The 25,741-nt window shown below is 47.0% G+C and overlaps 1 protein-coding gene across 3 annotated transcripts; it reads right to left on the reverse strand.

Moving 5' to 3' along the window:
- Nucleotides 1-95: 95 nt before the first annotated feature.
- On the reverse strand, nt 96-25,741 carry SLC16A5 (solute carrier family 16 member 5). 3 transcript variants are annotated; one of them, XM_030534683.1, is made up of 5 exons: nt 25,554-25,741; nt 20,350-20,430; nt 9,194-9,337; nt 6,622-7,488; nt 96-2,606 (listed from the first exon to the last, which is right to left on the reverse strand). In XM_030534683.1, exons 2-5 carry the CDS (start codon nt 20,372-20,374, stop codon nt 2,365-2,367), a joined length of 1,278 nt encoding a protein of 425 aa, XP_030390543.1. In that variant the 5' UTR covers nt 20,375-20,430; nt 25,554-25,741; the 3' UTR covers nt 96-2,364. The 3 variants fall into 3 exon arrangements, with proteins under 3 accessions (XP_030390543.1, XP_030390542.1, XP_030390544.1); XM_030534682.1 differs by having other exon boundaries at nt 20,350-20,594; XM_030534684.1 differs by lacking the exon at nt 20,350-20,430.

The raw sequence follows: 25,741 nt of genomic DNA on the forward strand, positions 1-25,741 counted from the left end.
ATCCTGTCCTCCTTGGCTAGGACATTCGTTACAACAGGGGGACCTTGAGGTAAGTAGAGATCAGTTGACTCCACCTCTGTGGGAGAAGAAAAGGTTAGGAAGGAGTGGCAGGAAACACAAATCACTGAACTGAATTTAAAATTTAGGGATCATGTAAAAAAAACAAACCTCCACACATGCTGCTGCCTAGCTCCTTTATTCATAAAAGCTAGAACAGGTCTGAGACCCACACCCTTCTTATTGGTTTTGTTCTGATGCAAGAGAAAAACTGTACGTTTCCTTAAGGATCAAAGAGTGCTTGTGTATAACCAAACTGAGTGACGACAGTCCCAGCTGTTTGCTTTATGGTTGCTGGCCACATAAGCTTTACACAAGTTACTAAATACATATGATTAGAGAGAAGACATTTCTTTAAAAGCACATAGCTGCATATAAACATCTCCCAACTGTAATCTTATTTAAGGATATATTTGACGAAGGAAAAGTGTGTTGGACCGTTGTCAAAAGAGGCACTGCTAGATTCTGGGATCCTCGCAAACCATAATGGTTAGATATGAATGCATTTATAGTCTGGAGGCTCAGCTTTCTAGTGGTTTAATGCATTTGTTTCTAGGCTCGTCAGGTTGGGACTTCATAATCAGATCATTCTAAGTAGCAGCTGTTTTTTTTCATTAGAATTGTGACACTACTTCAGTATCTGTTATCTTGGCAACCACTAAAGCTAGAAACCAATGCTTCTGCTTTCTGAAAGCATCTTAAGCTTCCATCTTTCAAAGGGTTTAAAACCTTAATCTCCACCTCCAATGTTCTGTGAGAGATCTGCTGTTAGTCATTTCAGAACTGAAGCAGAATAAAAGCAAAAATGTATTTTATGTACATTATGATAGCTGGTATCTTGGTCCACATCCAGAGAAGAGTCTAAGCTGCCAAAATGATAGCTTCTTCCATGTTACACCGTCTTAGATGTCCTTTAGACTCCTTGCCATTTATATAGGGACAACCCATTTACCAACATGTAACTTATACTCACATTTAGCTTACCCCTCATCTCTGAATTTGTTTCATTAAGGGACCAAAGGGAGTTCAAGCTGGTATAACTTGCATGCTAAAGCCACAAAAAAGGAATGTAGCAAGAAAGACCACTAACAGGAGTGTGTAAGTAAAGCTAAATTTCTCCCACACCTCCGCGCCCCAGTTTCTTCTGACTCTTTGGCATGTAAATGCACCAGCGTAGACTCCCTTTTATACTGGGAAAATGGGTGCAATGAAGTCTGAGGTCAGGATGAGGAGCTACCCCTATTTACATAAGATGAGGATCTAGCCCTCTGAGTGTAAGAGTCTAGCTTACCCTGACTCTGAACTTGGTCCTATGTCTGGACTAGTGCAATTGCTTTCAGGCCTGGTACATTTTTCAAAGTACTGGTCCTGGACTAGTGCTGGAAAGAAAAAATGTCCATTCCTATATTTGCCACTCATTTGCCCTGTTTCTTAGTGCATTTACACTGGCCGTGTACTCTCAGATTCTTTCTTGCAGCACACCTTGGTATAGGTGGAGAGGAGAGAGCTTAAGACATCGTGGCACAGGCTATAAAATGTGGGCACTTTGAGTCCAGTTTTATTGGGGCTTTGGATCTGAACCTTTGTTTTCCTGAAAATGCCGTTGAAATGCAGGAATAATTTGGTTACTAGTGTGTAAAATATTCATTTGGCCTAGACACAACTGATAGCAGGCACGAGCCCTAGGTTCTACAACCTGTGTAATAGTCCATTCAATATCCGGGGACAGGGGAGAAAGCAGCAACATATCCCCCAGGAAAGGGGATTTCCCTGCCCCCCCCCCCGGGAGGCAACCAGATGACTTCACTGCAAAGTTAGTCTTTGCTAGGTTGGCATGTTCAGACAAGGCGATTCAGTGGTATTTTAACTCTTCCAGGAGTGACTGATGTCGCTGTGTCAGGAATCATTGTAGTGCATGACCTAATAAATCTTTCCAGTCTTAAAAACTGAAATATATAAAAAAATGTACAGCCTTTTTATTAAAAAAAAAAAGTCACTGTCAATTTAATTCTATTAGCTTAAAGTAACACACACGTTAAGTCACAGAACTACTGTCCTTGCCTTATGGGCTTGCACCAGGTATAAGAAGTGCTCCTTGTTCTTTGGCTTTCTGGCTGTTGCAAGGCTTTGGGCGCTGCCTCTGATCTGGAGTGTCCATCTGGAATCTGAGGCAGCGCTGCTGAGTAGATACTCACTGCAGGAGGCAGATGTGTTATTGTGGAAAGCAGGCATTTCCCCCCATCTGCCTCCAGTTACACTACATGTTGTGGTTGTGTGGGCCACAGAATTCTAAGGGTTCCTCTTCGTTCAGATGCTTGTGATGTACATGATGGCAGGTGGGGCTTGTTTTTCAAGCTCTGGGTTAGTTGGCACTTCAGTGTATTGGTATCTGGAGGGGCTATTGGAGGTTGGCTTCAGAGCCTCTTTCGGTTTCTTCTTTCTGTCCAAAGCACAGAAGCTGAGACCCATGAAGAGCGCAGCTGACACCATGAAGAAGCTGGAGGCATAGAAGACATAACTGAAGTGGCCAGTTATATCCACCAGAAGACCTGAAAGAGAATCAGAGCTCAGCCAGAGGAAAGTTGCACACCAAAGAATAGTATCTTACATTGATAGAGTCCCCAGGGACCCACGCAGTTCACAACCTGCCACATACACAGCACCCAGTTCACCCTCCACTGAAATGCAGCTGCCTCTGAAGTGGAACAGGACAGCTGTTTAATAGCACACAGGAGTGCTACCCAGCATGATAGGACAAAGTGGTGATATGTTTTCCGAGCAGAATGCCAGACTATATGGATGCTGGAAGCTGATATAATCACAGTCCATGGGGGTTAGTCTACACTACAGCTGGGAGCAAGCCTGGCTAGCCACCTGAAGTCAGACTTGGGGCCAGGTGGATACAAGCTCAGGGGCTTGGTCCAAGCTCAGGGGCTTAGTCCAAGCCTCTGCCAGTGCTGCAATGGCCATGATTCTATATTTTAGTGCGCTAGCTTGAGCTGATCTGTGCGAGTCTGTCTGCCTGGGCTGGGAGGCATGCTCCCAGGTGCAGTGTAGACATCCCCTTGGTGGGGGGAGGAAGAATGAAGACATTAACTAAGTAAAGATGTGACATAACAGCTACTGCAGGTTGTATGTCCCGTCCCGTCCCCCCCCCCGCCCGAAATGGCACTTATGGCAAATATTGCTCTGAAATAGCCCCCAAAAGGCTTGGTCTGTTTCCTGTCTGAACCAGGTCAATGCTCATTGTCCACACATGGATTAAGTTCTTTGTGTGGCCTTAGGGCTATTAGTACACACAGTTTGGCTCTGCTTTCTGCTGTGGCCATGAATATTTCTTCCACAAGAGGCCACGTCATTAAAGAAGTGGAGGGCAACCCAATTTCCATCTCACACAATTCATTTTTGTTTTGTTTCTGCAACTGGGACCCCATAACCCTTGCTGCGGATAGTCACTGAATAGTGGAATGTGTTGCCCTGCAAACTCTTGAGATCAGAGGACAAAACAAATAGCATAGCGGTCTGTACAAATTAACTTGGTTTGGCCTCTGTGCTGAAAACCTTTTAAAATGGCTTGGTCAGGATGGGGAAACTTTGCAGAGCAACAGACATTAGCTAACCAATGCTCTAAAGTGCTGTAAAAATATAAAGTTGTCTTGAAGGGTTGTTAGCAACACTGACCATTAAAATGTTGATATTTACTGTGTGCAAATAATTAACCCTCCCAGAAGCTAGGGATGGAAAGAAAAACTTATATCAAGCAGTATTCAGCTGGTATGTAAGATGTTCCTATACGCTTGTGTGTGGTGGGGAGAATTCTGCAGTAACGTTCATTACTTGCATGCATTAAATGTTAACATCTTAATTAATGGCACCCTTTGTAAGGATTCCTCCTTGTGCTGGTATAAAATGCTAGTACAGGTGCCCAGTGTATAGGTGTAAAGAGCAAAAGTGAATATATTCCTACTGTTTTATTAACAGTAATAAGGCTGTGCCCTGCTGCAGTACCTCCCATCAGAAGATCTCAAAGCAAATAACAAACATGGATGCCATAAGTCTCAGAACACTTCTGAGAGATAGAGACATACAAGAGATATTATCATCCCCTTATTAAAATAACCCCAGAGTTGCGGGCCTGCCCTGCTTAATGCACACTTGAAAGCTGTGTTCCTGTCATTTACAGCCGGAGCACCACTTGTACAGTGGAGAACGATACAGTACAGGACAGTATAAAATAGCATGCCATGTGCCAGATACGTAAAGGGAAGAAGGAAGTGAGGTCAGTGAGAGAGAGGCATCCTGATAAGCCTGGGCAGAGGGAGGCTGGCTTTTCACCAGCGTTAGGTGGGTTATAAGGCATGGGGCAGAATGGCATGAGGCTCATACCAGTGCAGCATTAATGGACTGGCTGTCAAGTCTTGATTTTTCTGTGGCTGGTGTATCCCACCCAAACTCTCAAAGGCTCTTCAATCCTACACCATCCTACTCTGATCTAACCACTGGCTGGGCCCCTTTCAGGCCCTTCCAGGTGGGGCAACCTGTTCAGGAGATTAAATTCAGGCTTGAATCAGCAGCACATTCTGGCTGCTGTCATGCTGAATGGACGACTCTGTATGCAGCTTTGTATCTATGGCACCACTGGAGAATATCCGTGTCCTCAGAATCAGTTATTGCTACTTCTGGGCATCCAGCATGCAGGTCCAGCTCCAGCTTTTTTGCCGCCCCAAGTGGCAAAGCAGGGAGGGGGAAAAAAAAAGATAAAGCCGCAATCAGCGTCACTTAGGCAGCAGCTCAGCCGCGCCACTTCATTCTTCAGCAGTAATTCGGCAGCGGGTCCTTTGCTCCGGGAGGGAATGAGGGACCCGCCGCCGAATTGTCGCTGAAGATCCGGACGTGCCGCCCCTTTCATTGGCCGCCCCAAGCACCTGCTTCCTTCACTGGCGCCTGGAGCCGGCCCTGCCAACATGGGCTGCTGCAGAACAATACAAAATTCACTCCCTGGGGCATATCCGCGTCCTCTCCATAGCACACCCACTTCCTACTGAGTTGGGAGTCGGACCCTAAGCCTGGGATTCATAGTCAGTACCAAGTTTTCCTCTGGGTAGTCAGCCATCTGAGTTATTTGCTGGGTTGTACCAAGGTATGTTAGCCAGAAGGGGCAGAGATACCAATAAGACACCTAGGTGAACTCCCACACCACTAGGTGTCTCTGTCCTTTCTGCATAGACTATTGCAGTATAACACAGCAAATAACTCCAATGACTATCAAGAAGGAGACTGAGGGTATGTCTACATCTAAAATTTTGCAGCGCTGGTTGTTACAGCTGTATTAGTACAGCTGTATAGGGCCAGCGCTGCAGAGTGGCCACACTTACAGCAACCAGCGCTGCAAGTGGTGTTAGATGTGGCCATACTGCAGCGCTGTTGGGCGGCTTCAAGGGGGGGTTCGGGGAACGCGAGAGCAAACCGGGGAAGGAGACCAGCTTCGCCGCGGTTTGCTCTCGCGTTCCCCGAACCACTCTGCAAACCGCAGGGAAGGAGACCTGCTTGTTCGGGGAACGCGAGAGCAAACCAGGGAAGGAGACCAGCTTCGCCGCGGTTTGCTCTCGCGTTCCCCGAACCCCCCTGCAAACCGCAGGGAAGGAGACCTGCTTGCTCGGGGATTCAGGGAACGCGAGAGCAAACCGGGGAAGGAGACCAGCTTCACCGCGGTTTGCTCTCGCGTTCCCCGAACCACTCTGCAAACCGCAGGGAAGGAGACCTGCTTGTTCGGGGAACGCGAGAGCAAACCAGGGAAGGAGACCAGCTTCGCCGCGGTTTGCTCTCGCGTTCCCGGAACCACCCTGCAAACCGCAGGGAAGGAGACCTGCTTGCTCGGGGTTCAGGGAACGCGAGAGCAAACCGGGGAAGGAGACCAGCTTGATTACCAGAGGCTTCCTCAGGTATGTTGGGATACCTGCTTATTCCACGGAGGTCAAGAAAAGCACTGGTAAGTGTCTACACTTGATTACCAGCGCTGGATCCTCTACACCCGAGACAAAACGGGAGTACGGCCAGCGCTGCAAACAGGGAGTTGCAGCGCTGGTGATGCCCTGCAGATGTGTACACCTCCTAAGTTGCAGCGCTGTAACCCCCTCACCAGCGCTGCAACTTTGTGATGTAGACAAGCCCTGAGTAAATGGTTCCCATGGGTAATTCCCTCACTGTTAATTTAGACTGTATTTTCCAGTCTGATTTGTCTAGCTTTAATTTCCAGACTTTGGATCTTGTTACACCTTTGTCTGCTAGATTGAAGAGCCCTTTATTATTAATCTTTCATTCCCAATATAGGGGCTTACAGATCATGATCTCCTCAGCCCTTAAACCACCTGTGAATAAGAGCTGATCACTCCCTTCTGACTCTCCTAGTAATGGTGCTCCCTGCCCCAATGCCCATGGGGGTTTGATAGCTCCTCATTCCCTCCCTGTTACATTCCCCAGTGTCTGTCATCAGAGGCCTAACACCCCCTGTCCTTTCCCCAGTCTGCTGCCAACGGGTCTCCAATAAAATTTTTGCACTCTCACCTGCGAGTGGGGGTCCGAGGAGGATGGTGATGCTCTCCAGGATGGTGAAGAGGCCTAAGGCACTTGAGAACCTGTCCATCTCCACCACATCCATCAGCACCTGGAAGATCAGCGCCCCAATGCCACTCATGGACATGCTGTAGATGAGGCAGTAGAGGATGAGCACGCTGAAGTCGGCTGAGATGACGCAGATGAGATTGCTGAGACCGTTGAGCAGCACGGCCAGGCTGAACAGGTAAATCCGCTTCCCGGTGAAGATATTGAGTCCTGCGAGCAGCCCAGCCATGGGGCGCATGAAGATGTTAATGAAGCCAATAACGGAGATAAGGAGGGCGGCCTTGCGCTCCTCCACCCCATTCCGGATGGCATAGGGCACCAGGTAGATGAGGGGCAGCACGAAGCCCATCACCATCCAGGCCACACCAATGGTGTAAATCTGGTAACCTTTGTTTTTGCAGAAGATATCAAAAGCCAGGTACTTCTGCAGCGTCCGCTTGCAAGCAGCGAACTTGGCCTGCTGCGGGGGTGCCACCTGATGAGGGGTGGCTCCGTTGGATAGCTGTGCATCTTCAGCTGAGTTGATTGCCTCCTGTCCAGGGCTGGGCTGCAGCGATGACCTGGGAGGCCCAAGCTGGACTGGCCTCATCACGGCCCCACAGACACAAGCGTTCAACAGCACCCCGCCAAAGATGAGGAAAGAGTTCCTCCAGCCCATCTCATCCAGCAAGTACTGAGAGATCAACGGCCACAGCGTGAGGCCGATAGAGGCACCGGTCGATGCTAGGGCATTGGCCAAAGCCCGTCGGCGCACAAAGTAGTAGCCCAGCACAGTCACTCCCGCCTGGAAGCCAAAACAGAATCCTAGGCCTTTAAAAAAAAAAAAAGTCTTATTTCTATATAGTGCATTTTGGCTGGAAAGACCCCAATGACCCAAGCACCCCTTCTTCCACCACTGAAGTACTTCTCCTTCTGCGGTGCAGGATGTCAACTCTACAGCAGCACATAGAAATGCTACTTGGTAATGCAGGATGGGAAATGAAGTTGAATGCAGTATCTATATGAAGCTGCAGGCAGCCTTTGGCTGAGCATACATATATAAACCGAGAGGTGTCCAAGACACCCTATTCTTGCTACAATTGCTATGGGATTTTTAATGACCAGAAGTGGCCATGGCTTCCATTTTACATCTCATGCAGCAGCAGCTTTGTGCCGTCACAACACCATTTTGAGGTATTGGTTCACTAGGAGTTCAGAGAGAAGAGTGATGCTTACTGAATCCTCAACAGTACTAGGGAGTTGTTTGTAGGTCTCCCATCCAAACATTGACCAATTCTAACCATGCTTTGCATGTGAGATCCCATAGGATCAAATCCCAAGGTGATCTGGCTGCAGAAATTCATTGTTTTATGTTACAAGAGAGCAGGAGTCCAACACCACCTCCATAAGAACATAAGAGTGGCCATAATGGGTCAGACCAAAGGTCCATCTACGATCATAGAACTGAATGGGACCTCGGGAAGTCATCTAGTCCAGTCCCCTGCACTCGTGGTGGGACTAATTATTTAGACCATTCCTGACAGGTGTTTGTCTAACCCACTCTTAAAAATCTCCAATGATGGAGATTCCACAATCTGCCTAGGTAATTTATTCCAGTGCTTAACCACTTCCTAATGTCCAACCTAAACCTCCCTTGCTGCAATTTAAGCCCATTGCTTTTTGTCCTATCCTCAGAGATTAAGAAAAACTATTTTTCTTCCTCCTCCTTATAAAAACCTTTTACATACTTTACTTGAAAACTGTTATGTCCCTCTCAGTCTTCTGTTTTCCAAACTAAACAAACTCAATTTTTTCAATCTTCCCTCATAGGTCATGTTTTCTAGACCTTCAATAATTTTTGTTGCTCTTCTTTGGACCCTAGCCCAGATCCTGCCTTCCAACAGTGGCCAATGCCAGATGCTTCAGAGGGAATGAACAGAACAGGTAATCAGCAAGTGATCCGTCCCCTGTTGCTGATTTCCAGCTTCTGGCAAGTTCCCATTTTTATTACTTCTGTACAAAACCCCACCACGTTATTATGTTTGTTCTTAGAAAAAAGGTGTCTCAATCCCTCTAAATTGAGAGGAGTGACATGTGGACACGCACAATCCATTTGGATAACATTTCCCCGCAACACACCCCATTCCAGTTCCAGTGAAATTAGAGTCTGAAAAATATGTTGTGCTGTATGAGATATATGCTTCCTCCCTGCTCCTCAAAAATAAATCACCAGCCAGCTTCTAAAAGCGGTAGTCTTCTTTTTTTACTGATTGTCCCCATTTGAGACCCATAGCCCTGTGCAGCTCACAGGAGAAGCAGTTCCCAGGGAACCCAGCTGAACAATGGGTAGAATAAAGGGAAGTGGAGAAGAGTACTGGCTATTCAGGACATTAATTCTACTGCACTGCAATTCTTCTGATCTTTCCTGTTTGTCAGACGAGGGAAGGAACCTATGCACTCATCCCTCCCTGGACACTAGCTACATCCAAATACCAACCATAGTGATTTCCTTTTCATGACTGAACTTGGTACTCACCAGTAATGAAGCCGGCTGTTATGTAGAGCTGGCTGATGGATTTGGAGAAGGAGCTGGCAACCATGCCCACTCCACTGAGTAGGCCACCAAGCATCACAGTGAACCTGCAGCCAAATCGCTCCACCAAGATGCTGCAGAGGGGCCCTATAAAGCAACCAAATAAGCATCAGGGCAGGAATCAAGGATGGACAAATTGTTCTGTCTTGGGTTTTACTCTAGTGGCTGCAGGAACAAAGCTCCACTTGTTCTGAGTGCACAATACGATTTAGTTTGGAATTCTCCTGTGATTGTCCCTGGTCACGCAGGAATAAAACCCAGCTCTCCTGATTATCCCCTCCCCACAACCTCCTGGTCTGCTTCTCTTATATCGGTAAAGGAGAAGACTCCCTTGATCTGATCATCCACTGGCTGTTAGGGTAAGAACAAAAAAAGGATTCCCATGATTCTGTGGGGTAGATTCTGGGTTGAATGGTGGTGGGGAGAGGTTCTTCAAATGGAATTCTGTGTGCACATGGTATAGATTCTGGGCACATTCTGGAAGAAGAGAAGAACATGACCTGGATTTCTGTTTACACAGGGAATAGATTCTGGGAAGAGCTTTAGCTCCATTTACAGGCCTCTAGGAAGGGAGATGGGACAGAGGTGTAATCATGACATTGTGCCTTTTTTAATGTTTTGTAATTAAATCTTACAAACATCTCTGAGCCTCCAGTTCAGTGCCAGGGCTCCCCCACAAGTTCCATGGGTGTACAGGGGCTGGAGCAGTCCACGGTGATACTCCTAGCCCCCTTCCCACTCCCACTGCCAGATTTGTTCCAAGTCTAAAGAGCTTCTAGTTGGCACTCTGATCCCCCTATAAGAGCACAGCAAGGGCTGGGAAGGGCTCCTGTACTGCAGGAGGGAGGGACATGTGAGGGTGAGGGGGGTATGAGGAGAAGAAGAAGGGATGGAGGAAGAAGGGAAGGGGATGAGTCAGATGGGCAGATACTCCAGATGCTACTGCAGTATAAAGGAGAGAAAATGGTGGAATGAAGCACCCAAGAGAGAGAAACAAGAGGAGTGAAATACAGAGAAAATCCACCCAACTAGAAACAGATGAATTCTTGTGCAAGTGGGCTCAGTTCCCAGAGACTTGCCCAGGCTGACTTTGTCCTGGAGTCCCTGTCAGTCATAGCTGGCAGGTGCCAGCTCAAGGAGAGCCAATTCAAGCCTCAGGAAGTCCAGCAGAGTATTACACTTGGCAGTAAACTCTGGGAGACCCAAACCAGCTTGTCAGGCACCAGCCTGGGACATGGAAGATTTGGGTTCTAGCCCAGCTCTGAACAGAATTCTTGTGTAACCCTGGCAAGTAATTTCATTGCTTGAGGCCTCCGTTTCTCCACATGTAAAAGGGGATAGTGCAAATTTCCTCTCTTAGAGGAATGCTGTGGGGGTTAATTTGTTAATGTATGTGAAATGCCCAGATGCTGCAGGCCTTAAAATGCTTGTACATAAAGCTAGTGAGAGTTTACAGCTGGGTTCACACTCTGCAGTGTAGGTTCAAATTCTAATTAAAAGATCACAGCAGCTGTTCAGAAGTTTCCCTTGCTGGACCTAATGACTCCTCCCATCTGACCAGCAAAACCCTCTTTAGACTGTTCCTTCCTCTCTCTCCAGCTCCACTTTTTTCTACATCAGTTATGGAGCCAGTGCTTGCTGATGGGTCCCAATGGAACCTGAGCAGTTTCCAGCTCCTATCCCTTTGGGTTCCTGCTTGAAAACATTTCAGTAAGTGACTCTAAAACCTCAGCAGTCCCAGAGCATCCCTAAGGGCCATCTCAGTGCTCTGCTTCCTGGGAAAGGAGCTGAAAACAACTGCAGGGCTAACCCGGAGGCACTGAGCCAAAGAGATGGAACGGCATTCCGAGCTCTCAGCAGTTGATAGCAAAGTAACAGAGTATCCGATGTTTCAGAAGTCTAGAACTAGGCAACATTCAGCCAGGGCTGAGATTTCCCACTAAAGAAAAATCCCAAAACAAATCAAGGATGGTAGGGAGATAGGAAGTGCCCTTGCAGATGATGATGTAAGCACCATGGCAGGCACTATGGCTTAGCTGGCTGATGCACCTGTTTTGTAAACAGGAGATCCTGGATTCAAATCCCAGTAGTGCTTTGTTCTATAGCTTTGTGGGGGAGGGATAGCTCAGTGGTTTGAGCATTGGCCTGCTAAACCCAGGTTTGTGAGTTCAATCCTTGAGGGGGCCATTTTGGGACTGGTCCTGCTTTGAGCAGGGGGTTGGACTAGATGATCTCTTGAGGTCCCTTCCAACCCTAATAATCTATGATTCTATGTAGTAACAGAATGAGGGATGCATTTTTATCTGCACTGAAGTTAAAACTGTGGTCTGTGGAGTTGTGCATCTGCCCTGCAATTGCTCTGCCTCAGAGAGTACTACTGCTGTGTTGATGCAGCTCCTTATGTCTAGCAATCCCAACACACTTGAAAATGGGGGGTAAGTGTCATTAGCTCCCCTTTGGGGAGGGAGAAACTGAGTGGTGCAGTGATATAGTGAGAGATGTAGTTACAGAGTCTAATGCTTCAAAGAGGCCAGAGCCTGTGTCTGCTGTACATCTCCAGTGGGAGGGCTGGGTTTTATTGTTTACATTGCTGGTGAGTTCTGCTAACAAGTGATTTCTATTCATTAGCAAGGAAAATATAACGCACAAGCAGAGCCCACTCTAGCTATAGGCAGCCTTGTCAGTTGTGAGGGTGGTAAGGGATGAAGGTAGTGAGGCTGCCCAGGGAGGGGCAGTTGGAGCTGTGGGGAATAGGAAGCAGCCTCCCCCGACAGGCAAGTAGGCCGGAAGGGGGGAGAGAACATTGAGATTTTGCTCAGGGTGACCAATTGTCTTGAGCAGCCCCTGTGCACAAGCAAGTATGGATGTGTGGTCAATTAAGTACATGTAAATGTATGTAGTTTTGGAGCTTCCCATAGGCTCCTGGTAAATTGCCAATCTAGCCCCTGGCATTGCAAATTTGGGTCACTTCTCTTTAGGGCAGGGTAAGCATAGTGGTGACATGCTGGCAAGTTGCCAGAGAGGAATGTGCTCCTCTGTTAAAGGACCTGTGTTCTAGTGGAAGAGGAAGTGAAGCTAGAGTTTCCCTTTTGTTCCTAAGAGGAGGTCCAAGGTTTTCAGTTTATTTTTTTAATATAGCATTACATAAGTGGATCTAAAATGGTTACAAGCTTCAGCATCAGCAACTGATCAGAGTGGGAAAACAGTTTGGCTCATGTTTGTGGCCTAAGACAATATGCTATTTGAAACAAAGTCCACAATTGTCAAGCAAACAGCTAAGTTTGATTAAAATGAAGGCTGCAGCTGCCTATATTTTGATCTGCTTGAGAAACTTCACCTGTTCATAGCTGAATTAGCCTTTGAAAAGGTAATTTGCAGGTTCAGCAAACTGAGGGCAGAATTTTATTTCTGAGTGGTGAGCCTAAAGGATGGTGGAGTAGGATAGCCAACCCCAAATATGCAGAATTAATGAGTCCATCCCCCTAAAACCATGAGCTTGGGTTAAAACTCATGAGATTAAAAACAAACAAAAAAAAGTATGTTTGTTTTTTCTTTGCCTTTTGGATTCTGAGCCTTTAGAAGGTGTTTGGGTTTTTTTTTTTTTCATGTTTTCAAGCTTTTTTTTCTGCAACCATGAATGTTAGAGACTTTTTTTTTTTTAAATGAAAGCTGATATTCTCATACAGGCTCACGAGTCCAGTGGTAAGGAAGGACTTCAAGACAACAGTAAAAAAACAATCACAAGATCAATGCATAGAGGCCGCTCAAGACAATCTGCTATGCTGAGCAGCACTGGTGGGGACTGGTGAGTCAAATTCTACTTTTACTTACAGTGTGGCAAAGCTGGAATAATTTGATGGGGCTATGTAGGTCTATTGAAGTCAGTGGAGTGTTACTGCCCCACAGTAGGGTGATAGCAGACTGGAGTGCAGGCAAGGTTATGTTTGCTTAAACCAACAAACCTCGAGGAACAGCAAGTCTGGGCAGGGCCAAACTGTTAAGAGTTGCCAAACACAGGGACAAACTTGGGTGATTGAGATCTCTAAAATGATCCTTCTGACAATATTATTATCTGCTGATCTCTCTCCCATAGGGGTTTCCATAGTGCTCATTGCCGTTCCATGGAAGCATTGAATGGGTGAATTAGATTTGTGCGGCAAGGTCTGTTGTGAACATTAGTGAGTCTTCTGCTCTCCCTGGTTTCTAGAGAGCTCTGTTTGTGGGTATATATGTTAGCAGAGTTTTTGCAGAGTTGCCTAGCAGTCTTAAATGCCCCATTCCATGTTTAGCTTTGAAAGCCTCAGCCAATGCATATTTGCATCCTTCCAGTTACGGTGAGTAAACTATAAAAAAGGTGAGTTACTGCATGTTTTAAAATGTCAGACTTTTGATCAGTAATTTCCTTTGGTAGCTCATTCCAGAAGCTGTGCTTCAATGAGGACAACCTACCATCAGTTCTATCCACTCCATCCTGCATTGTTCCAAGGCAGCACAGTGGTCCCAGCAGGCCATGGATGGAGATGTTGGAGGTCACTGATATAGCTAGGTCCTTGTCTGTTGGTGGTTTTGCAGATCAAGGCCTTTTAGCCCTGGTCTACGCTACGGGGTTAGGTCAAATTTAGCTGCGTTAGGTCGATTTGAAAATGAATGTATCCACACAACCAACCCTGTTCCATAGACTTAAAGGGCTCTTAAAATTGACTTCTGTACTCCTCCTTGGCGAGGGGAGTAGTGCTAAAATCAACCTTGCTGGGTCGAATTTGGGGTAGTGTGGATGCAAATTGATGGCATTGGCCTCCGGGAGCTATCCCAGAGTGCTCCATTGTAATCGCTCTGGACAGCACTTTGAATTCCGATGCGCTAGCCAGCATGGGCAGCAAGTTATATTATTTTGTGGTGCCCGGGCTCCAGGAATATTCAGGGCTGGGGGCCCTGCTCCAGGGCCGGCTTTAGAAAGTGCGGGGCCTGATTCGAATACTCAGTGGTGGTCTGGGTCTTTGGCAGCACTTCAGCGGCAGGTCCTTCATTCGCTCTGTCTTCCACGGCACTGAAGGACCCGCCGCCCAGGTGCCACTGAAGATCTGGACCGCTGCCAGGTGAGTAAAAATTAAAAAGGCACCTAAGTTTTGTTTTTCTTTCCCCTCAGCTGTGTTATGAGGGTTTTTTTTTTTTTTCAAAGGCACTTGGCATTGGCCTACTTCTGCTGTGCAACCTGACCCAGACCCAATTACAAGTGTTGGGGTCGGTTGGATGTAATTTGCAGAGCATATATTCAGTCTTGGTTCAGGTTAGGTAGCCAATTATCACTGAGGGCTTGTTTACTTGAACAATTAGTATGGGGTGAGTTGGGACAAGAAACTATCCTACACTAGCTTTCCAGGATCTAACCGTCCATGTGCATATGCACCCTGCTGAAGCGCATACGAACAGTTTAACAGGCTTTGATCTAGATGCAAATGGATAGTTAGACCATGGCAGGTTAGTGCGGAGTAGATTTACAGCCCAGCTGGCAGCAAACTATTGATGTAGACAAGCCCTTAGTTTGAAGTGTGTATATTTGGGCTTATTCTATTTCGGGAGGTCTGGTACAAAACTCCACACTCCCAGGCTTGGCTTGGGTTCAGGATTGGCTGTAGTCTACTCAGGTTTGAGTTGGGCTTTTAAATTAGGCTGTACTCTGCTCCAGTTGAAGCCAGTGATAGAGATTTCAGTGGGAGCTGAAAATTCCACACACTGTGGTCAGCCCCTGGACTCAGTTACAACCCAGCTTGTTAAGTGTAACAGAAGTAAGTGCAGTTAAGACCCACCCATCTACATCACAATGTGGATTTATGTTGTAAATATGTGTCGTGATATATTTGACCCTTAAGGCCCCATCCATGCTAACTACAACCTTGTTCAAATGCAGTTGCCGCAAGCAGCATTCTAACACCAATTGACTATTGATGAGAGCAATTATCTTTTGAGAACCAGGATAGACCTAAAGTCCCATCCATACAGCAAGATGTCAGGGGATCACGTTGTAAGATGGGTTGGCATTCTCTGGATAAACATGCCTGAAATGTATAACCATGTTTTTTCCCTGTAAAGAACAGATAATTCCATAACACAGTCTGATCATGCCTACACAAACAAGATCAAATTGTATTATAATGCATTCCCTGCTGCCTTCCAACATGGCAAATTTTAGACTGTCCCCAAAGATCATTTTTTACCATGGTTTTATAACATGAGTCTCAAATCAGTAATTCCCCAATGGGTAGGGAAACCGTGCTTGCATGCTAACAACGTATATGTTTAAATGTGGCTCTAATTAGCACATCTCTGATTCCAGCAGGGACAATGTATCAGTTACTTAGGTTAGTGGTTTTCAACCTGTGTCTGCAGACTATCTAAGATTACCTCCATTCAAAATTTTTTAGGGTTCACAAATGAAAAAAGGTTGAAAACCAGTGACCCTAGTTGGAATCTGCTAATTCTAGTAGAGTGGTTGTTTTTGATATATGAATACTTGATTAGTTATTGCTATTCCAAAGGATGATCATTTTAGTACTGGGCCATATTGTACACAAAGGGGATTAATTTTAATAAGGAAAGATTTTGAGTTTTGCTGCTAACAATCCAACATGCTTCATGTCACTTTCCAAGAATCCAGCTTCTGCATATGGTAATTGAATAGGCATTTCCTGTACTAAGATGTTATAACTAGAACTAACACTAAAGGATGTTTGAAATGCTATGGCCTAAATTTTTAGAAGTGACTAGCGATTTTGGGTGACATATTTTGAAAGGGCCTGACTTTCAGAAAGTGTTAAGTATCTGCCTCTGGAAATCGTGTGTCTCATGTTGGGCACCCAAAATCTCTAGTCACTTTGGAATATTTAGGCCTCTGTGAACATATCACTCTGCTATAGATACCAGTGTAAACTGGTCTAATGATCTCCATAGGGCTTTAATAGCAATACCTTTTAAAATGAAAGTTTCCCCATGAGGCTTCTTCTGCACCTGTGCCCTACATTTTTGCATCCAGCTGTTACTACTGAGGTGCAAAACTCCTTTGAATGCCTCACCTGTTTGTCAGCCATGTATCTTTCAACCCATTCAGAACAAACCAGACAGCAACTGATGGCTTCTGATGTGGCCGTGGCATGAGCCTGACTCAGTGTTTTTGGGTTTTTTTGTTTTTTTTGTTTTGTTTTTAAAATGTTACCTCCAAGCAGAAAAGGGTGTGGTGGTATGCGTGTGTAACCAGGAAAGCAGTTCAGATGTTGACCCCTCGGCAGCATGCTCTTCTCCTTTCCCCTAGTCCTAGCTCAGATAGTCTGTTTACAGAACACTCACAGGAGTGACAGATGAAGAGAGATACACAGAGAGCTGAGCAAAACACTCTCCGTTGCAGAGCCAGATCGATTTTCCCCCCTCCCCCCCATCATAGGAGTCTTGAAATCAAACACGATGGCCACATTTTAGTTGTCACCCCCCTGAGTGTGCAGAGGCTGGGGTGGTGGTGGAGTGAGTTTTCCTTGCATACCTGTACTATTCTGATCTCTGGTTACACAGGCAGGTGAGTTGCAGTGCTGGCTGTGAGAGGCTGCCACTAGCTCAGGGAGCATGCTCTGCACAGGAGGTGTAAGGCACTACTCTTCAGGATTGTGCTACTGGAGGCATCTTACCCCTCTTCTGTTTATAGTACTTACATGGCCCCCTTGCTGAGATATCTGAGCAGCTCCCAACACTCTGGTAAGGTAGGGAGTGCCGTTATCCCTGTTTTACAGGTGAGGAGCTGAGGCACAGAAAACCCATGTGATTGTCTCAAGGTCACACAAGGAGTCAGTGGCAGAGCCAGGGATTGAACCCAGGTTTTCTGATCCCTACAGTTGCACCTTAGCCACTAGGCCAGCTTTCCTAACTCCTCATGTTTTGCAGGGATAGCATCCTCCCACCAGGACTTAAGCCTTTCTAGGAGCAATCCAAATAATCAGACTGCTCACATTCCCCTCTTGAAAAAGTATGTGTACTTACTTTTAGATTCCGCTCTTAATAAGAGATGGAAAAACCTATTAATAGCTGATGGGAGTTACTCCACTCCCACACCTACCAGTGACAGATTGTTCCCTCCAGAACATCCCTGAAGGATTTGTTTATCGAGTTCAGCTGCTGGGACTGCCACTGCTTCCCTCTGGGAATTGATTAGTCACTGTTAGCTTACTGTTGGGAAATCTTTCCTGACATCAATCCTACATTTTCCCTTACACCATTTCACCCTGTTGTATAATTATTAATCCACGACTCAGCTTAAACCATTTTAATTTCTCTTTGAGTCATTTAATCCTCCAAGTCATTTCTGTAGCCAAGATCTGCCAGAATGGGTCAGATGTTTTATGGGCGCAACTCCATTAGGATCACACCAAGAATTAATTTAACTCGTTTGCCTGTTCTTTTAGCCTCTTCTTACAGGTCAGTTTCCTCAGGCCCTTAGAGAGAGATGTCGCACTGATGGACTCCAAAAGACCAAGGGTTTATTTTTGATTCTTAAACATCTAAACCTTCCTTGGTTTTATTTTTCCTCATGTTACTAAGTGGACAGCTGTTCTGCATATGATTTCAGTATGCTAGCTCCTGATATTCTTCAGCTAGGTGAAACAGAGGAATAATGCTAGCACATGTCCTCAGAATGCTAATGAGATTGTAAACACTCAAGCTTTTGTCTTGTAGTTACCTAGTTACCATGATTCAACCAGAATCCTTTGAGGGCTGTGTGTGTGGGTTTTTTGCATGACCTATATAGATCAGCTTTACCTGAGCAGTATTTCTCTGTGTGTACATCTATCACTATTATATAATTATAGATATAGGCATATCTGTGTGTATTCTATATCCCGTAAAGCATAGTACTATTTCTTATTTTATAGTGGCCACAGGTCAGCTCAATACCTCGCAGCACAGATAAAAGGACAAAGTCCCTGCCCCAAGGAGCTTACCGTTGTAGATAGACATGATGTACCAAGGGCACCAGAACAATAGGCCAGGGGTGGAGGAAGACGCAGTTGAACAATAGGCAGGGGATGGTGGAAGATGGGCAGAGCTCATGGCAATAAGATGTGAGGGCACGTGAGCAGTTGGGAAGGGGTTCTAGGGTAAGTATGTACATATAGACAGAATCACTTGGCTGAGTCCCTTTTTGTGCATGTCATGGTAGAAATGAGCCTTTGCGAAGCAGTTAAAGGGTGGGAGGACTGGTATGGCCCCATAAGATATAGCTCCAACAAGTCTAGCCCTCAGCTTACACTTGAATAAAGAACTCCTAGCCCTGCAAGCGACTTCTGATCCCAGGTTTGTTACTGACTCGCTACATGATGTTGGGCAAGTCACTCAGCTTTTGGTATCTCAGTTCCTGCATCAGTAAAACGGGGCTCCTAATACTCACTTCCCGGGTGGGCTGTGAGGATTGATTAATTACTAACCACAAAACTCTTTGATCATGTTAAGTGCTGCTAACTGTTGTTAATCTTGTAGCTTTCTTTTTCCCTGTGGCTCCTCCCCCTCCCTGGCCTCCTGACCCTGGATCATGTGGCTGTTCTTGCACAGCCTGGGAGTGAGCATTTTAATACAAATCGCCTTCCTGGGAAGGAGATCAGCTTTCAGGCCTGGAGTTATACAAGTAAGTAGCAAGGGCTGTGACCGGGGCTATATGTGGCACAGCTGCCTGCCTGGTGACCGTTTCACAGCATTACTTCTTTGTTTCCAAAAAGACTCCCAGCAACAATGTTCAGGCATTTGGTTATCCACAGCCACAGTGGATCTGCACCCCTGCTTCAGGGGCAGAGCTCAGAGTCCCCAGAGGTTTCAAGCCCTGGAACTCTATTAAGGCAGCAGCTCAAGCACAGCAAAAGGCTGAGCCCAAAGAGCATGAAGGGGCTAAGGAGTCAAACCAGTGAGCTAGAGGAAACCGAGCATTGGCTCTGGGATGCCAAGTATCAGCCAGAGCTCACATTCTCATTATATGGCTCAAGTCATCCCTGTTTTATGCTGGCCTCCACTAACCCATCCCAGCAGTGGAAAGTCTGCCAGCATGTGGTGGCACGAGATGGTTACAACTTCCCCTCCACTAGGAGCCCCCCCCAGACAGCAGGAGAACCCCCAAAGTGGGCAACACTGGCAGGGAAATCATGTCCAGTAAGCGCACCCTGCTCCAGCCTCTGTTGGTGTGGCTCCTGGGATGTACACGGCAGAAACTAAAGCAGCCTTCACTTAGAAAAGATACTAAACACCCCTTATACCTCCCTTCTGAGCAGGGATGAAACGGGCCCATTCTCTGTAGCTCATATCTCTTGCGTAGTTCAGAGATAAAGGTCCCCTGACCAGTATGAACCAAGTCCAAACATGGTTTTCTCCAGCTCTGACTTCTTTGGTTCTGTGAAGTCTGAGTCAGCCCAGCTCCATTAAACTCTTTCACTGAGCTAACTGGCAGCTGCCTGGGTTTTGCGTCACAGCCCAAAGAGTTGCTTTTAACACCGTTGTTTTGTATTTGAGGATCTAGACTATATGAGTCTAGCAAAAGCATCTCAGCATCCCTTTAAATGTGGAGGGCAAAGTTGTCCCATTGCACATGCAGGGGGTCCTGCTCCCTGGGGACAGAGAGCGGGAAGGGACAGGTGTATCAGATGGGCTATTCAAGGGACTGTTGTGGAAGAGGAAATTCATTTTCCCCATTCTGGAGAAGACAGAGTGAGAAGGGGGATTGTCTTAGGCCTCTGTCTCTCTGGCACATGGCTTACCCTGCCAAGGTGCCTCAAGGCTGAGCTGGAGAGATGAGAGAGTTGAGCATCTATGTCCCATTCAACCTGTGACCTCTCTACTTTGATGCTCAGCAAAGGCCAGTAGTGCTGGAGAGACCCATCAGACTCCTTCCATGCAGGCCACTGAACAGCCAATGTTTGGTCACTATTCATGTTTGGGTGTCGTCCCCATCCCCATAGCCATCAAACTGCCAGTGTATATCTACCTGAATGACATTTTAAAGGCCCGTTATTAATGAACCCGTGCACTGGCTTAGCCAGGAGAGGAAGCTGAAGGCAGCTACTTGGCATCGTACTCACCACCTGCATGCAGCACTGCCGTCATGATGGACGGGAACCATGACGTCTCACTGTTGGTGGCTTGGAACTCACGCTGCAGGTCTGTGAAGAAGACCCCAGTGCAAGAGGGGAAGCTCAGCGTTAGCCCCTGAAGCAGCACAGTGGCCAACAAGACCATCCAGGCCCATCCCCGGTCCTGAATGTTGGAGGTTCCATGTGCTGCTCCTCCTCTGGACATTTCCACTTCTACCTCCTTCCAAGCCAACCTGTTTGAAAAATCAGCTCAGCTGTCGTATGGTAGCACTTGGAGCAATGCAAGGAAGGTCACAGCACAGACTCCTGCTCTCTCAGGCCAGGAGAACCTATGCCTGCTAAGTTTTGCATTACACTGCTCAGAACACCTTACCGTCTCTCACCACAGGATCCTGGCACCAAAGTGCCTGGGAAATGAGCCTCCTTCCCCTTTTATTTCACAAGAGGCTGAACATGTCCAGGTACAGTCCTGAACACACCCCCTTTGAGGTATGAATTGGTCTTACTAGCTTCCTCCCAGAGCTTGTTTTCCCTTTCACCTGCTTTCAGCACATGGAGTCCCCTTGCTGAGGATAGCTAAGGTCATAAAATCCTCATGCTAAGGAGGGAAGGAAGATCATGCAAATACCAACAGTAATAAAAATTATATATAGCACTGCTGAGTAGGACAAGCAGCGCTAGGCACCTCTGTGCACCTCCTGCATCTTCCTAGGTACAATTCAAGCTGCAAATCATGATTGTTAAAGCCTTTAACAGCTTGGGCTTTGGTAATCTCAGAGACGCCTCTTGCTCCACCCTGTCTCAGCGGTGGGAGACTCTTGGTGGCGGTTCCCAGGGTTGATCTCTCTGGGCCTTGCAGCATGAAATGTTCAGCTGAGAGCCATTCTTCCCCTGCAGAAAGTGTGCTCTTTGGCTGTCTGCCAGGCTCTGTCTGCAGCCACTTTCAGGGCACAGTGTGATTCTGAACACTGATACAGGGCTTTTCACCTGTGGATCTCAAGGCACTGTTCAAAGGCTGGTCATTATCACTATCCCCATGTCACAGATGGGGAAACTGAGACACAGAGAGGGAATATGTCTGACTTTACCACAGGGAGACCTTGGCAAAACCAGGAATGTAATATAGGTCTCCTGACTCCTAGCCTGAGGTTCTAGCCCCTGGGCCATATTGCCTTCTTGTAATATAGTGATCTGGTTCAGCTGTTGGTTGAGGATTTGGTTGGGTTTTTTAATTTTGATTTATTTGTATTCCTGTAAAATAACTTTTGTGACTGCTACCGTTCCTAAAGTCAGCAGCCCCACCCTTTAATGCTACTCCTCAGGGACAGTTTTATGTTAGTTTTTTTGTTTTGTTTAAATCAATTCATGGAATAATCTACTGTAGCTCAGCATTTCAAAGTCCTCCCTGGCCCCTTACTTTAGATAATTGAGTCCGTATTAAACACCAGGCTGGTACCAGAATAGCCATTCTATAAATTAATATGATTAATGTGTGTGTGTGTGTTTGTTTATATACTGGATAGGCAAGTTCACTCTCTATTATTAAATATTTATATTACAGTAGCAACTAAAAGTCCTGCTTGAATCTGAGGTCCGGTTGTGCTGGGCAGTGTGTTCACAAATGGATAGTCCTTGCCCTGGAGCCCAGACAGTCTAAAAGAGACACAGGCTGATGAAAGCTTTGGTATGGGGACATAACATACAACCGAACATGGGGATGATTGGCACAGTTTAATTCTTTGTACCCTGTGGCTGGGCAGAGATAATGCTACTAACAAGTTCATGGTCTTTCCCTCTGGTGTGATCAAATCACTCTGTATTAGCTGGCTCATGGTCTAATCACTCTGTATTAACTGGCTCATGGTCTAAAGACTGTCCCCAGTAGTCACAGACCCAAACAAAGACATTAACCCAGAATACTGCAGTTCAACTTGTCTTTGTTCCCGCTTCCACAGCTCAGACTGTTTTGTCCAGCTAATGATCCCTGCCACCCTCAGTGCCACCAGATTTCCTATTTATGCTCACTCACTGTCTACTAATTAATCTCTCATTACAATGCAAACCTGATGTAGCTTTAAACCACCTTCTTCACGGTCCACCTACTGTACATCATTACTGGCCAAGTTTCGCTCCTCAGCAGTCTGATTCACTAGCTTGTCTGCCCCTGTGCCTCTCCCTGAAATAAATGCTGAGACATCTTGCTTGTAATAGACTGATGAATGCAAGGAATGCCAGCGATCACAGTGTCATGCCAGCTGGTTTCAGCCTGAACAAAGGTAAATGGGAACAAGCTCATTCTGGTGCCAATTTACCTGGCTCTGCCAAGTGGAACAACAAAAGGAACGCACCTGAACAAAGCCTTGTATTAACTCTCCCCATGGTAATTAAGGGATCACAGCAGCGTGTATGAGCACATTAGGACCACATGAATTGCTGTACTAGAAATCCATCTAGTCCAGGATTCTGTGTCTTGTTAGAGAAAAGTGCAAGAAACCCTTTGCAATTCACCTGGTCACCTGTGGAATGCTACAGCAGGTGCCAATAATCTCTCCTGACCACAGCTGGCATTCATCTTAAGCTCCTCTGAAGCACAAAGGGCAGCTATCCCCTGTAATATTACTAGGCTTGTGTAAAAGCAGAATCTGGTTTTAGCAGGGTGTCTCATGCTTTGTTAAAGGTGTTTCTTAGCGTGTGAATTTAGTGCTCCTAGAAGATGCTGGATTAACAGTCCTAGACACGGATGATGCCTTTCTGCATCTACACCAGAGGCAGCAGTTCTTTCACATTGCTTATCTGTTCTAGTTGAAGGTTGGGACCACTCCTGAGGCTAGTTGATCTCCATGGTCGAGTCAATCTTGATCTGCTCCTGTTCAAGCCCCAATAGAGAGGTATCCAGAATACATTTTTTAAAATCACTAATATTGGTTACGTCGACTGGCCCAACCATAGTGATTTCTTTTTCATGACTGAGCTTGATTTTCTTAGGTAGGAGACAGCAGGACCTAGTAGTTAGTGCTCATGACTGCATATCAAGAGATCTGGGTTCAGGATTGGCTGTAGTCTACTGAGGTTTGGGTTGGGCTTTTAAATTAGGCTGTTCTCGGCTGAGGGGAGAGGGGCACTGAGGCTCTTGGGTTCCAGTGATCTTACCAGTTGGCCGCTCTGTGCCTTAGTTTTCCCATCTGTAAAATGGGGTTAACTCTATGTACACACCTGGACCCAGCAACTCCCTTCCACATAAGCTACTGAACAGCCATCAGAGGAGACCAGTTCTCAGTCACTGATGGATTGCTCATCCTTATTGAATTTGAACCTTTCTCCCCATTGCTAATGCCCCATGCCATCCAATCTCTTGTCTATTCCTTTTCTTAAATGGACTGAACTCCCAGCTAGACTGGAAGGTGAGCTGACAGGCAATTGAAGAGTCAAATGCCAAGGGTCCCAAAGAGTGGGGCTCTGCAGACCATAGTTTGTTTTCTTTGTAGACAAAACAGCTGGAATCATAGCCACTGAAATCCAGCTCCTCTTCGCTTGGGGGGAATGTTTCATTCTCAGACACTCTTTTGTGTTGTTACATAACACACCCTCCAAGGATGACTAAAAAGCTTGTGCAAAAAATTTTTTTTTAATTTGTGGTCTCATATCCATAACAACAGTAGGTTCAGAATGAAATTTACAAATACCTCCATGTGCTAGGTACTGTATCTCTGAGAGGCAAATAAGTGACCGCTACAAACAATGCACTTGTTAGTAACAGATGTGCAAATACAAATACATAGGGACAAACTGTCTCATGTCACTCCAGCCTATGTGGCCAGCTAGACAGGATACAATGTAACATGCTGACAGACGTCATTGTTTTACCCCTGTGGTTAGAATATTGTCCACTGTGGCCTGATTCTTATCCCATTAAAGTCAATGAGAGTTTTGCCACTGGGATTAACAAGAGCAGGATCAAGCCGATCATTACTTGATTTTTTTAGGTAGGAGACAGCAGGTCCCAGTAGTTAGTACTCATGACTGAACATCAAGAGATCTGGGTTCTAGTGATCTTACCAGTTGGCCACTCTGTGCCTTAGTTTCCCCATCTGTAAAATGAGGTTAACTCTATGTACACACCTGGAGGTCTTTTTTTTTTTTAGGTGCTCAGCTGTGGCCCTTTGATGACCAGTTTATGACAGCTAAGATGGTGGAACAGTGCTGCCACTTCGCTAGGACACAGGGGTCCAGGGTGGGGTGGAGAGAGCCCTGTTGATGGTGAAGGTTTGAGTCCCTTGTTCTCTGTGCTAGTGGGCCAGGAGAGACAAGGCAGGAAAAGATTTGGTGTAAAGCGAAACCCAGAGCCGAGATGGCTAGTTCCAGTGCTTTTGCCTTCAGCTATCCCTGGGGAGGCTGGGCTGGCAGCAGACAAGGATCCAACGTTCTCTCCACAGCCATTAATGTTAGGTCAGTGGTTGGAAGAGTGCCCCATCCATGACTTGGTCAGGAGGGACGGGGTCCTCACTTTGTGGGCATTACCCAAACCTGGCTGGAGGACCAGACTGGGCACCGTGGGATAGTTCTACCCAAGATCTCCAGTGCCAGGGGTGTCTCTGGTTCCCTTGCTGAGTCAGGGGGATCAGGGCCATCTGCTTTGGTAGAGGAGAGTTTCCGGTGAGACTCTGGAGCCCAGTGGCAGCTCTGTTTGGGGCTTTGCCCAAAGGGTCTCTAGGGGCTCTGGGACAGAGGGGTCCAAACTCTGGCAGGAGGCTGTTTATTTCCACCCAGGCAGTCCCTGCTGCCTGTCCCACGCCTCTTGTGGGGCAGACAGGACTCCCTCCTTCAGCCTGCTGGGGGGATGCCCTGGGAGAGCAGCGCCCTGGGCTGAGCCCAGCCTGTCCTCCCCTCAGCCCGGCAGTAGGGGGTGACGCTGCCGGCTACCGCTGCGAGGCAGACCCCTGCTCCTTCCCGCTCCAGCTGGGTCACTGAGCGCAGCGCCGGGCACCGCAGAACGCTGGGGCTGAGCCGCCCGGTTCCCCCGGGGACTGGGATCCCAGCTGGGGCCCCTGCCCTCTTGTTAGCCGGACGGTAACCGTGAGACACCCCTTGGCGGAGCGGCCAGCAGTGAGAACCGGGCTCCCTTCCGCTCTCCGGCTGTGCAGGACTCAGCTCTCCTGCGGCTGTCCGCCCCCTTCCCTGCCCGCTCCGCTTACCTGTTCACACGGGCGCCTCCATCCGGAGTAACTCCCACCCAGAGCCCGGGGAGGGAGCGAAAGGAGGGGAGCGCTCGGAGGGCACCCGCGGCTCTCTTCTGCTTCTTCCCCAGGTCCTCTTCCTGGAAGGGCCGCCCTGGCTTCCCTTCTTCGCCCTGCGAGGGAGGAGACACGGCGGCTGCAAGCCA

The sequence above is a fragment of the Gopherus evgoodei genome, chromosome 15, assembly GCF_007399415.2.
Source record: "Gopherus evgoodei ecotype Sinaloan lineage chromosome 15, rGopEvg1_v1.p, whole genome shotgun sequence".
Lineage (NCBI taxonomy): Eukaryota > Metazoa > Chordata > Testudines > Testudinidae > Gopherus > Gopherus evgoodei.

What these genes read in the sequence shown, in the direction of transcription:
- SLC16A5 (XM_030534682.1), bottom strand. Translation starts at nt 20,566, where the DNA reads ATGTCCAGAGGAGGAGCAGCACATGGAACCTCCAACATTCAGGACCGG. An exon ending in GGCAGTGCTGCATGCAGGTG is followed by an intron (nt 9,338 to 20,349) that starts GTGAGTACGATG and finishes GTTGCTTTATAG; the next exon opens with GGCCCCTCTGCAGCATCTTG. An exon ending in AACAGCCGGCTTCATTACTG is followed by an intron (nt 7,489 to 9,193) that starts GTGAGTACCAAG and finishes TTTTTTTTAAAG; the next exon opens with GCCTAGGATTCTGTTTTGGC.